Source organism: Bombina bombina, chromosome 3, assembly GCF_027579735.1.
Source record: "Bombina bombina isolate aBomBom1 chromosome 3, aBomBom1.pri, whole genome shotgun sequence".
In the NCBI taxonomy this organism is placed as follows: domain Eukaryota; kingdom Metazoa; phylum Chordata; class Amphibia; order Anura; family Bombinatoridae; genus Bombina; species Bombina bombina.
This window is the reverse complement of record NC_069501.1, coordinates 788988664-789001006: the sequence shown is the minus strand read 5'-3', so window position 1 is coordinate 789001006 and position 12343 is coordinate 788988664. Positions and strand designations below refer to the sequence as shown.

At 40.8% G+C, this 12343-nt stretch overlaps 1 protein-coding gene across 1 annotated transcript in view; it reads left to right on the top strand.

Moving 5' to 3' along the window:
- The window catches only part of EIF5B (eukaryotic translation initiation factor 5B), a 411763-nt gene extending 400497 nt beyond the window's left edge, over positions 1-11266 (top strand). Inside the window, exon 24 of the mRNA XM_053707685.1 lies at positions 10529-11266. Coding sequence (XP_053563660.1) covers positions 10529-10636 — 108 coding nt within the window. The 3' untranslated portion in view covers positions 10637-11266. The remainder of the gene's footprint in view (positions 1-10528) is intronic.
- Positions 11267-12343: the final 1077 nt, after the last annotated feature.

The following is a 12343-nucleotide window of genomic DNA, read 5'->3' as shown; positions in this document are numbered from 1 at the left end:
CAGCGCGGTGGCATACTGGTTTGATGCGTTGTCTGAATCTATTCAGACAGATACTCACCTTGAGGAGATCCAGGATAAGTTGGCCAATTCCTTTATTATGGATGCTTCCCTACAAGTTATTAAGTTGGGAGCAAAGATTTCTGGTTTTGCAGTCCTGTCCCGCAGTGCTTTATGGTTGAAATCATGGTCTGTGGATGTGTCGTCTAAGCTTTTTGCGATTCCCTACAAGGGTAAGACCTTGTTTGGGCCAGGCTTGGCTGAAATTATTTCAGATATTATGAGGAATAAGCAGAAGGGGCGTCAGAGTAATTTTCGTTCCTTTCGAAACTTCAAGGGTAAGACTTCCTCTGCCAAGCAAGAACAGTCCAAGCCTTCCTGGCGGTCCAACCAGTCTTGGAACAAGGGGAAGCAATCGAAGAAGCCTGTTAGTGACTCAAAGTCAGCATGAAGGGTCTGCCCCCAATTCGGGGCCAGATCTTGTGGGGGGCAGACTGTCTTTCTTTGCTCAGGCTTGGGTTTGGGATGTGCCGGATCCCTGGGCAGTGGACATTGTGTCCCAGGGATACAAACTAGAGTTCAAAACCTATCCTCCCAGGGGCATGTTTCTGTTCTCCAGATTATCTGTAGACCAGATAAAGAGAGGCGTTCTTACACTGTGTCTGGGACCTTTCCGACCTAGGAGTGATATTTCCTGTCCTATTGCAGGAACGGGGTCTGGGATTCTACTCCAATCTGTTCTTGGTTCCCAAAAAAGAGGGAACTTTCAGACCAATTTTAGATCCCAAGAGTCTAAACAAGTTCCTCAGGGTACCGTCCTTCAAGATGGAAACTATTCTTTCCATTCTTCCCTTGGTTCAAGAGGGGTCAATTCATGACAACGGTAGATTTAAAGGATGCGTACCTACATGTTCCCATCCACAAGGATCATCACAAGTTTCTTAGGTTTGCCTTTCTAGACAAACACTTCCAGTTTGTGGCTCTTCTATTCGGCCTTGCCACAGCTCCCAGAATTTTCTCAAAGGTCATTGGAGCCCTGTTGGCGGTACTCTGGTTGCGGGACATTGCAGTGGCGCCTTATCTGGACGACATTCTGGTCCAGGCGCTATCCTTTCATCAAGCAAGCTCCCACATGGAGATGTCATCTTTTCAGCGTTGCCATGGATGAAAGGTGAATTTGGGGAAGAGTTCCTTGATACCAGCTACAAGGGTAGTGTTCTTGGGAACCATAATTGATTCCTTATCAATGAAAATATTTCTGACAGAGGTCAGAAAGACAAAGCTCTTCTACTCTTGTCTTGCCCTTCAGTCCTCTCCTCGGCCGTCAGTGGCCCAATCTATGGAGGTAGTGGGTCTGATGGTAACTGCAATGGACATCATTCCCTTTGCCTGATTCCTTCTCAGACCTCTACAATTATGCATGCTCAAACAGTGGAACAGGGATTATGCGGATCTGTCTCTGCGTTTACATCTGGATCAGGCGACAAGAGATTCTCTTCCTTGGTGGTTATCTCAGGAACATCTCTCCCAGGGAACCTGCTTCCGCAGACCTTCCTGGGTGATTGTGACCATGGATGCCAGTCTGTTGGGATGGGGAGCAGTCTGGGGCTCACTAAAGTCTCAGGGGAAATGGACTCGGGAGGAGACTGTTCTCCCCATAAACATTCTAGAGCTGAGGGCAATTTTCAATGTGCTTCTAGCCTGGCCTCCGCTTCAGCCCGGTTTATCAAGTTCCAGTCGGACAACATAACTTCAGTGGCTTACATCAACCATCAGGGAGGAACTTGGAGTTCCTTGGACATGACAGAGGTTGCCAAGATTATCCAGTGGGCAGAGACCCACAACTGCTGTCTATCTGCGATCCGCATTCCAGGAGTGGACAACTGGGAAGCGGATTATCTGAGCAGACAGACCTTTCACCCGGGGGAGTGGGAACTCTATCCGGAGGTGTTTTCCAACTTGATTCTCAAATGAGGACAGCCGGAGCTGGATCTCATGGCATCTCGACAGAAAGCCAAGCTCTCGAGGTACGGGTCGAGGGATCCTCAGGCTGTACTGATAGATGCTGTGGTGGTCCCTTAGAATTTCAGTCTAGCATACCTATTTCCTCCATTTGCTCTCCTTCCTCGAGTCATTGCTCAAATCAAACAGGAGAGGGTGTTGGTGATCCTCATTGCACTGGTGTGGTCTTGCAGGATCTGGTATGCAGACCTAGTGAAGATGTAATCTCTTCCACCTTGGAGACTTCCATTGAGGAAGGACCTTCTACTTCAAGGGCCCTTCCTTCACCCAAATCTCGTTTCTTTGAAGCTGACTGTTTAGAGATTGAACGCTTAATTTTATCTAAGCGCGGTTTTTCTGAGTCGGTCATTGAGACCATGATTCAGGCTTGTAAACCTGTTACCAGAAAGATTTACTATAAGATTTGGCGTAGATATCTGTATTGGTGTGAATCCAGAGGTTTCTCTTTGAGTAGAGTTTGGATTCCTAGAATGTTGTCTTTTCTCCAGGAAGGTCTGGAGAAGGGATTATCTGCTAGTACCTTGAAGGGTCAAATATCCGCCTGGTCTATTTTCTTGCATAAACGTCTGGCAGATGTACCAGACGTACAATCTTTCTGTCAGGCCTGTGTTCAAACCTGTTACTCCGCCTTGGAGTCTTGACCTTGTTCTTAAAGTTCTTCAGCAGGCTCCGTTTGAGCCTATGCATTCCTTAGATATTAGGATGTTATCTTGAAAAGTTTTGTTTCTTGTTGCAATCTCTTCTGCTCTTGTTGCAGTCTCTTCTGCTCGTAGATTCTCAGAACTCTCGGCGTTAGTGTGAATCCCCTTACCTTATTTCTTCTTAAAGACACGATGAGTCCACGGATCATCTTCATTACTTATGGCATATTCACCTCCTGGTCAGCAGGAGGATGCAAAGAGCACCACAGCAGAGCTGTTAAATAGCTCCTCCCACTCCAGTCATTCTCTTTGCCTACGTTAGTGATAGAAAGAGGTAAAGTGAGGTGTTAGATTAGATTCTTCAATCAAGTGTTTATTATGTTTAAAGTAGTGCCAGAGAGTGCTACTTTGTTCTAGGGTGTAGCCGTAGTCCATATCAGTCTTTCAGTAGAGCTTTTGGTGGCTTTAGAGCAATGGGAACTGGTGGAACATAATTCTCACTGCGCCTCCCATACACTTATGCTGCCCTTATCCTTAAGATGACTGAGGCTTTATTTTTATCCACAGGGCTATGGGAGGGAGAGGACCTCCTAAACCTGCTGAGCTTCCCTGCTGTCGGGCAGAGTTCAAGGTAAGTGCTGACTTTTTTTATTCTGGGTCAATAAATGGATCTCAGAGAAGTGGAGCACTTTATTTATTTGGTAAGAATTCCTGCATGTAAAAGGGGCCTTCATGACAGCACCTTCTTAGCAGGGCCTAAAGGAGATTGACTTATTTGGGGGGATCACTTGGGCTGAGGGTGCATAGAACTCAGTGGGAGGTGAGATTGTTTAAACATTATTTTGCGGTCCTGTTTACAACTCTTTTACACGATTTGTACAACGATTTCTCAACTAAAAAGAGGGCATTGTACAAAGTTACTGTTCTACCTAAAGATCGATGTTATAATGTTCTAGTGTTATTGTCATACACAAACGGACTTTTATTCTAGAAGCTGGGATGGTTTATGTTTACCTTTATGCACTCAAAGAGCATAACGTTTTTGAACTGCTGGGCACCTCAGCAAGGTTTAGCTGAGGGGTAGTTGGGTGTTACAGTGACTATGTGACTATGTAGTTCTAGATTTGAAAATAGAGTTACATTTTAAATTTTAAGGAGACCGTAACGTTTCAATGTGTTAATTTTTATTATAAAATTTTTCACTTTTTCTGAGCCTATTATTTCTAAGACCCCTGCTGTTCAGGAACTAATTGACAAGTGGCCAGGCTGTGCCTCAATTTCTCCTACAGTATCCAAATTAAGGCCCACATGACTCTGCGCTTCTCTTCACACTTTTACAAAGTTTTACAAATTTTATACTTTTGCCTTGGCTGAGGTTACTTTTGGGAGAAAGGTTCTTCATGCAGTGGTGCCTTCCGTTTAGGTATCCTATCTTGTCCCTCCCGTATTATCCGTGTACTCTAACTTGGGTATTGGATCCCATAAATAATGAAGATGATCCGTGGACTCATTGTGTCTTTAAGAAGAAAAGAAAATTTATGCTTACCTGATAAATTTATTTTTTCTTAGACACGATGAGTCCACGGCCCGCCCTGTTCTTTTAAGACAGGATGTTTTTTATTGTAAACTTCAGTCACCTCTGCACCTTGACTTTTCCTTTCTCTTCCTAACTTCGGTCGATTGACTGGAGTGAGAGGTAAGGGAGGAGCTATTTAACAGCTCTGCTGTGGTGCTCTTTGCCTCCTCCTGCTTACCAGGAGGTGAATATCCCATAAGTAATGAAGATGATCCGTGGACTCATCGTGTCTAAGAAGAAATAAATTTATCAGGTAAGCATAAATTTTCTTTTTTCTTTTCGATAAGGTAGTTCTGTGTACTAAGTTAGGTTTCCTCCCTAAAGTGGTTTCAGATAGGAACATTAATCAAGAGATTGTTGTTCCTTCGTTGTGTCCTAACCCTTCTTCTCATAAAGAGTGTCTACTGCACAACCTAGATGTGGTGCGTGCCTTGAAATATATTTACAGTATTTTCGCCAGTCTTCTGCTTTGTTTGTTGTTTTCTCTGGGAAACACAAGGGTCTGAAAGCTACGGCTATTTCTCTTTCTTTGTGGCTGAAGAGTATAATTTGTTTGGCCTATGAGACTGCTGGACAGCAACCTCCTGAGAGAATCACGGCTCATTCCTCGAGGGCTGTTTCCTCTTCCTGGGCATTCAAAAATGAAGCTTCTGTGGAACAGATTTGCAAGGCTGCAACTTGGTCCTCTCTACACACTTTTTCAAAATTCTATAAATTTGATACTTTTGCCTCAGCTGAGGCTTCTTTTGGGAGAAAGGTTCTTCAAGCAGTGGTGCCTTCCGTTTAGGTTCCTTGTCTTGTCCCTCCCTTATCTGTGTCCTCTAGCTTGGGTATTGATTCCCAATAGTAATTAGAGATGATCCGTGGACTCACCGTGTCATTAGAAAGAAAACGAAATGTATGCTTTCCTCATAAATTTATTTATTTCTTGACACGGTGAGTCCATGGCCCGCCCTGTTTATTTAAACAGTTTTTGTGTTGTAAACCTCAGGCACCTTTGCACCTTGTGTTACTTCCTTTCTCTCTTTTTCCTTTGGTCGAATGACTGGGGTTAGAGGGAAGGGAGGGGATACTTAACTGCTTTGCTGTGGTGCTCTTTGCCTCCTCCTGCTGGCCAGGAGTGATATTCCCAATTGTAATTAGAGATGATCCGTGGACTCACCCTGTCAAGAAATAAATACATTTATCAGGTAAGCATAAATTTAGTTCTTTCAAGGCCCTTTCTTTTGTCAAGATCTCAAAGCTCTAAATTTGGCAACATGGCAATTAAACACTTAAAGGGAAAGTATACACCAATTTCCATATAACTGCATGTAATACACTACTATAAAAAATAAGATGCACAGGTACTAATATAAAAATCCAGTATAAAACGGTTTAAAAACTTAGAAGCTCTCAGTTTAGCTCTGTTGAAAAGGTAGTTGGAAAGCCCACTGCAAGTGGGAAATAAGAAACTCCCCCTTCTTTTGCATACGAAAAGACCCTTTACACAAACAGGAGCAAGTTGGAGTAGAGGTATCTGTCGGTATTCTCCTAAAACTTTGGGGCTTGGTTAGGAATCTGAAAATCAGAGCAATGTTATTTAAAAATAAGCAAAACTATACATTTAAAAAAAAAAAAAAAAAAGGGCGGAGCCAACTCTGGTACCAGACGGACGCACTTCTCAGCAGCTCCAACTATACCATATAAAACAATCATTATTAGTGACCGTCTGGCTCCATCTACTTTTTTATTTCACCACTGAGGTTGGCCTGAAATCTCTGCCGTTCTTAATTTTGAGGAGAGCGGCACTTCATACATAAAACTCCACTACCCTGATGTGTTTACAACCAACTACGTGGTTTAAAGCAGCCATCTTGCGGCCTATCCAGCACCTTCAACTGTGAGTTACATTAACCAAGGGCTATTATATTCCACCCTTAAGAGCGGAGATTGGTACTCTAATTTATCATGGAGGACTCGGAACACATCATGGTACAGATGCATATGTTCCTTGATATATGTAAAGCTGCGCTCAAATGTCAATATGCACCGGAGTCTCAGCTGTCAGCAGCGGCGTTAACACTGCACACTGTTTATTTCCCTATGCCCGTTCAGGAGAACAGGAGAGCCGCGGGTCCACAAAGTACCATACCCGCGAAGCATCGGATGCAGGACCCGCTGAGAGCGAATCATATGGCAGCAGAATCCTGTGCGCTCGCGGCGGACATGAAAGACGAAACCTACAGGTCTGAAAGCCCACAGCTCTCTTACAGCGGCAGCTCAGCTTGCAATAAAACCGCCAAGCCCTCTCACATGAACAATCTACCTGCAGTAGGGGCTCATGAACTTGCGGACTCTCCAATTACTTTTGCCCTGACTAAGGACTTGTCTGTTTTGGGTGGGGAAGAACCCCCCTCACAGTGGATCCTGCACAAGAGGAGTGTAGCGTCTGTTCCATGGTGCTTTGAGATAGGCATGTTGGATAAGATCAAGGGACTACTGCAGCAAAACAAGCAGAGTACAAAAAAGACAGTAAGCCCCTTACTGATTTTAACGTACTTTGAGAACGGATAGGCACAAAAAATATGGGGCTCATAAATACACCAGTGTAACTATGGACCTTTTTAGACTAGCATGCAACATGGTTGTATCAATATGCCACCACCTCACACAGTATTTAATTCCTAGTTTGTATGTCGTATAAGATTTAATTATACTTGTATCTCACGTATACTAGTTTGCATTCAAGCTCTTCTAGATTGATCCCCTGGCTAGTCGTTTAGGAAACATTCATGCTCTTAGGTCTTGTCATTATGTACATGTGCAATACTTTAAAATGTTTATGCTAATACAGTTAAAGATCTCTCTTATATCTATAGGTCTGTCAAGATCAATATTTTACATGGCTTGTACTTGTTTCTAAGGGTGTTTGTAATTAATACTTAACAATTTGAGGTTCTACAGTTTAACATGTCACACCTATGTGTTTATTCACAGAGATTTTTCTGCCTTTACTGGGATTCCTTTTCTTTCTAAATTAAATACTTGCTATTATTTCAAGTGATGGACACCTATACATCTATACAACTGTTTACATTGTCTTATTCTCTTGACCTTAGTGGTACAGGCGTAGTCAGCGGCCGGGACTGCGCCTTCCCAATTAATATATCTGGAATATGGGTGTTCCATTACGTTTAATAGATTCATCCCTTTATGGTCAGGATGTTCCCCTAATATTGACATTTATATTATACAAAGTGTGTCATCTGCTCCCACGCTACTCCAAGTTATAAGACCTCTTACCACTTTATCAGCAGCCTTTTATAGATAGGTATGTTTTAAGTTATCATGGTTCTAGCTCAACCCACATAGCCCATTTTTTGCTTCTAATTATAGCTCTCCTATTTATGGTGACATTTGTTGCCCAGACTTACCAAACTTTATATGTTACCTACACAGTGTATCTAGAGACGAATTGCAGTGCTCATTATATCAGCTAACTTATTTCAGCTGGCATTTTTATTATTCTAAGGAGGTACAACCCTCTGGCTTATAGTCTTGCCTACTTAACTCATAAATATATTATTAATTGCTAAGAGGTTATGGCATGAGGTGTTGCGAGACTTTGCAGCTTAATACAGTGCTTCTCGGGCAGGCAGGTCCTGCATTATTACTTTTACCACTTATGCCCTTTTCATGCACTGAATCTTAGATAAGCCCTACAAATTTTGCCAACTATGCAAACATTGAACCTATGGCTCCGTTGATTTAAGTGCTCCCTTAACCTAGCTTGCACCCAACATATTAATAACCTGTTACTTTATAATGACCACCTCCCCCCCCCCCTCTCATTCTCAAATAATATACTTCCTAACTTAGGAGGGTTATCTGAGCGGTGTTTCTTTCTTGTACCGCACCCTGATTACTTTCATATCCATATATCCTGCAGTGCAATTCGACAATGACCATATTTTTCCTCCCCAGTTTTGCAGGTTTGTCTAGCATTTTTTCTTATTAATCATAAAAAATTACAAGAGTAAAACGAGGTTTCTCATCTGAGATCCAAGAGTGATCCCAATCTATTTAAATTTACCTACTATAACTATACCCACAATACATCATTATAAGATCCTAGAGTGGCCCGCCAAATTGTTCAGTGGGTTTAAAGTTTTAAAGGCAATTGTTGTGCATTTTAAGATTATGTTATGTCATGCAATGTAACTATACACTGTATTTGTACTTTTTCCACTGACATTTTTTGTATGTTTGCCTTATTTGAAACCTCAATAAAGAGTATTTTAAAAAAAGAAAGAAAGAAAAGGAAGTAAAAAAAAAAAAAACTTTATGGGCTATATACTGTAAATAGATCTGCAAAACATTTATGCAAAGAAAAAATGAGTGTATAATGTCCCTTTAATTCTGTCTCAGAGAAGGTTTTCTGACAATGTTGTTAATACCTTGATGTAGACTAGGAAACCTGTTACCAGATGTAATTATTATAAGGACTGGAAAACCTTTTTTTTTTTTTTTTTTTTTTTCCTCACAGAGATTATTGTTGGAATTATTTTAGAATTCCTAGAGTTCTTGCAGGAAGTCCTAGATAAAGGTTTATCAGCCAGTTCTTTGAAGGGTCAGATTTCTGTTCTTTCTGTTATAAAACAGGCCTTTGTTCAGGCTCCGAAAAGGATAAAACCAGTTTCTCCTCCTCTGAATCTGGTTTTAAGGGTTATTCACACTCCTCCTTTTGATCCTATGCATTGTTTGGACCTTCAGCTTTTATCTTTGAAGGTACTTTTTCGTCTAGCTATTTCTTCAGCTAGAAGAGTCTCAGAACTTTCAGCTTTTTCTTGCGAAACTGTCCTCACTAGCTATTCTTTTATTCCAAAAGTGGTATCTATAGATACTATCAATCAGTAAATTGTGGTTCCTTCTTTTTGTAGCCTCTTCTTCACAACTTGGATGTTGTGCGACCTCTTAAATATTATGTGGAAGCCACAAAAGATTTCAGATTTTCTTCTTTTTGTTCATTTTTCTGGGCCTCACAAGGGTCATAAAGCTACAGCTGTTACTTTAGCAGCTTGGCTTAAAGAGACATTAAACTGCTGAGTACATCTACAGTAGCATGGTTACTACTCACTATGCTGTTGCTGTCTTCAAAGTCATTCTATTGTTTTAACCCCTTACAGGTATTCGTTTGCTTCTTCACAGTGGGCTCCGCCATCTTGGAGCTTATATTTTTTATTTAAAGGGACACTAAACCCAAATTTTTTCTTTAATAATTCAGATAGAGCATGCTATTTTAAGCAACTTTCTAATTTACTCCTATTAACACATTTTCTTTAGTCTCTTGCAATTTATTTAAAAAGCAGGAATGTAAACCTTAAGAGCCGGCCCATTTTTGTTTCAGAACTTGGGTTATGCTTGCTTATTTGTTTGCTAAATGTAGCCACCAATAATCAAGCGCTATCCAGGGTGTTGAACCTAAAATAGACTGGTTGCGGGTAAAACTACCCCGAGCGTATTACGGCTCATTCCACTAGAGCAGAGGCTACTTCTTGGCCATTTCGTAATGAGGCTTCTATTGCCAAGAATTGTAAAGCAGCTGCTTGGTCTTCTTTGCACACACTTTTTCTAAGTTTATCACTTTTGATGTTTGATGATTCTTTCGAGGTTGCTTTTCGTAGGAAAGTTCTGTGGGCTGTAGTGCCTGAATAGTAACGTCCTGCCTATCCATGGTGGCCTCGGGGACTCCACAGCTCAGCTATTGATTTGTGGACTCTCACCCTCTGATGAAAGAAAACAAAATGTATGCTTACCTGATAAATTGTTCCCACTTTATTCTTTCCTGCTTTTTCTCTTTTTCCTCATCTACTTCGCTATATGTATGACTAATGATCTTGGGGAAATGGGTGGAATTTAAAGCTCTGGTGTGTTGGGTTGTCTTTTGCCTCCTCCCAATGATCAGGATGGGAATATTTTCACATATGACGGCTCATGGACTCTCACCATCATGAAAAAAAGAAATTTATCAGTTAAGCATAATTTAAAAATATATATATTTTTTAATTTCAACAATTAGTAACTGTCCACTAAAGCAGATGTGGTGGTTAACCTCTTCTCACTAAGAAAATCAACATAATGTTGTTTAGTCAGGGGTGCACAAATAACTGTTTATCATTAATAAATCTGGCTTCTTGATTGTTTTGTTTTATATTGAATATACAATCTAACCCCTGTTTGTACTAGTTGTTGCTTTCAAATTATGTTTTTTGTGTGAGAGTGTGTTAAACTTCCTTTTCTCTTGTTTCAGATTAATCGTCAGTCAATTGATGCTTTGAAAAACTGGTTTAGGGATGAAATGCAGAAGAGTGACTGGCAGCTCATAGTAGAACTGAAGAAGGTCTTTGAAATCATTTAATGTGGTTTTTTGGAGACATAGGCTGGAACTCATGCCATGCAAGTGAATGAATTTGTTCTTTGTAATGAAAGAAAGAAAGATACCAATGGAAGAGAGAAACTAAGAGACTGGACCCATGGTGGGATGAAAAAAAATACTATAAATTGTTTTCCATGAGAAACCAAGAAATTTACACTGGTTTGACAGTGCTCAATTTTACACATCCCCACAGTCCCATTGTGCCTGCTCCCCTACTTTCCACATCACCCTTGTTCTGGCTTCTGTTTTAAAAAATTGGCCCACCATTTTATTACAGATTTCTTTCAATTTTATACTTGTAAGATCTGCACTGCAGGTTTTGTTGTTCTGCAGGTTATTAACATTGGAACCCTTTGACGTAAAAATAAGAAATACTCTATGCAGACGACGTCTGCCTTTACCCCAATGGTTTTCAATTATTACTTTTGCTTGGTGCCTAAAACATTTTTTTAAAGAAAGAATGAAGTATTTAGTATCTCTCTGTAACTGCTTTGTATGAAACCATGATGTAAAATGTATTTGAGCAGCGTTTTAAAGATTGTACAGTTCATGACGCCAAGTTACAGTGTAATCATTACATCACAGAGCCAGAAATAAAGTAAATGGATTATATTATGTAGACCATTGACGTCTTTATTTTTCACCTGAAAAACATTATTATTTTTATTTTAGTGCATTACAGGCATCACGGGGATGCTGATGCAGAAACAGGAAGTAACAGGCAGTAAGGGAGCTGGATTGTGGGGTATGCAGAACCAGGAAAAGATGGGCAGTGAAGCAAACTGGATAGGGGGAGGTTGATCAAACCCCTCGATATCTGCTCCCTTACTTGTCACAGACCTCCAAGACTTCTCATTTGAAAGAGAATCATCTGCTCTTTCAACATGTTGGTGGTCTTGGAAAGCCAAAAACCACCAAACATTTAAAAAATGCTACACAGAGTTTTGCTGGGGAATTTTATAGTGGACAAATCCCTCTTTTAAATAAAAATGTGAATTTATACGGTAGTCAGGTGACCACCTTGCAAAAAAAAGGTGCTTTTACTTCTGCACTGACACACAGGCGCCCTCTAGTTATTATAACCCCCAAATGCCAATATGGTAAGGTGATCACAGTAACAATTGGTCATTTTAAATATTTTTTACTAAAACCTTAACAATATAAAAATAAAAAATAAATCTTTCATGTGGTGAGAGTCCACAAGCCATAACTTCTGGGATTCAACACCTGGCCACTAGGAAGAAGCAAAGATTCCTAAACATTCCAAGTGCTTTTAATGTTTCCCACCTCTCTGGCATCTCATTCTTTGCATTTCAAAGTAGAAGGTGAAGAATTGAGGTGCTCCAGATTCTTTGTTGAAAGGGGTTTTCAGACCTACTTGACACCTTTTTCTTTTGTATGATGGAGTCCACAAGGATACCTTGACATGTGGGATATAAGTCAAAGCACTAGGAGGAAGCCAAGAACCCACACAGGAGCTTTTAATCCCTCCTAACCCTACTCAGTTTTGTTCTTGGCATCGCAGGAGAGAGGTTGAAGATAGAGGTGTTCCACATACTTGCTTATTATTTTTTGGGAGCTTAGACCAATCTAAGACCCATTAACTCTGGGACATATCATTCAAGAAGAATCAAGCAATGGAATGCAAGCATTTTGAATGATATTGGGGTACAGGAATACCAGGTTATG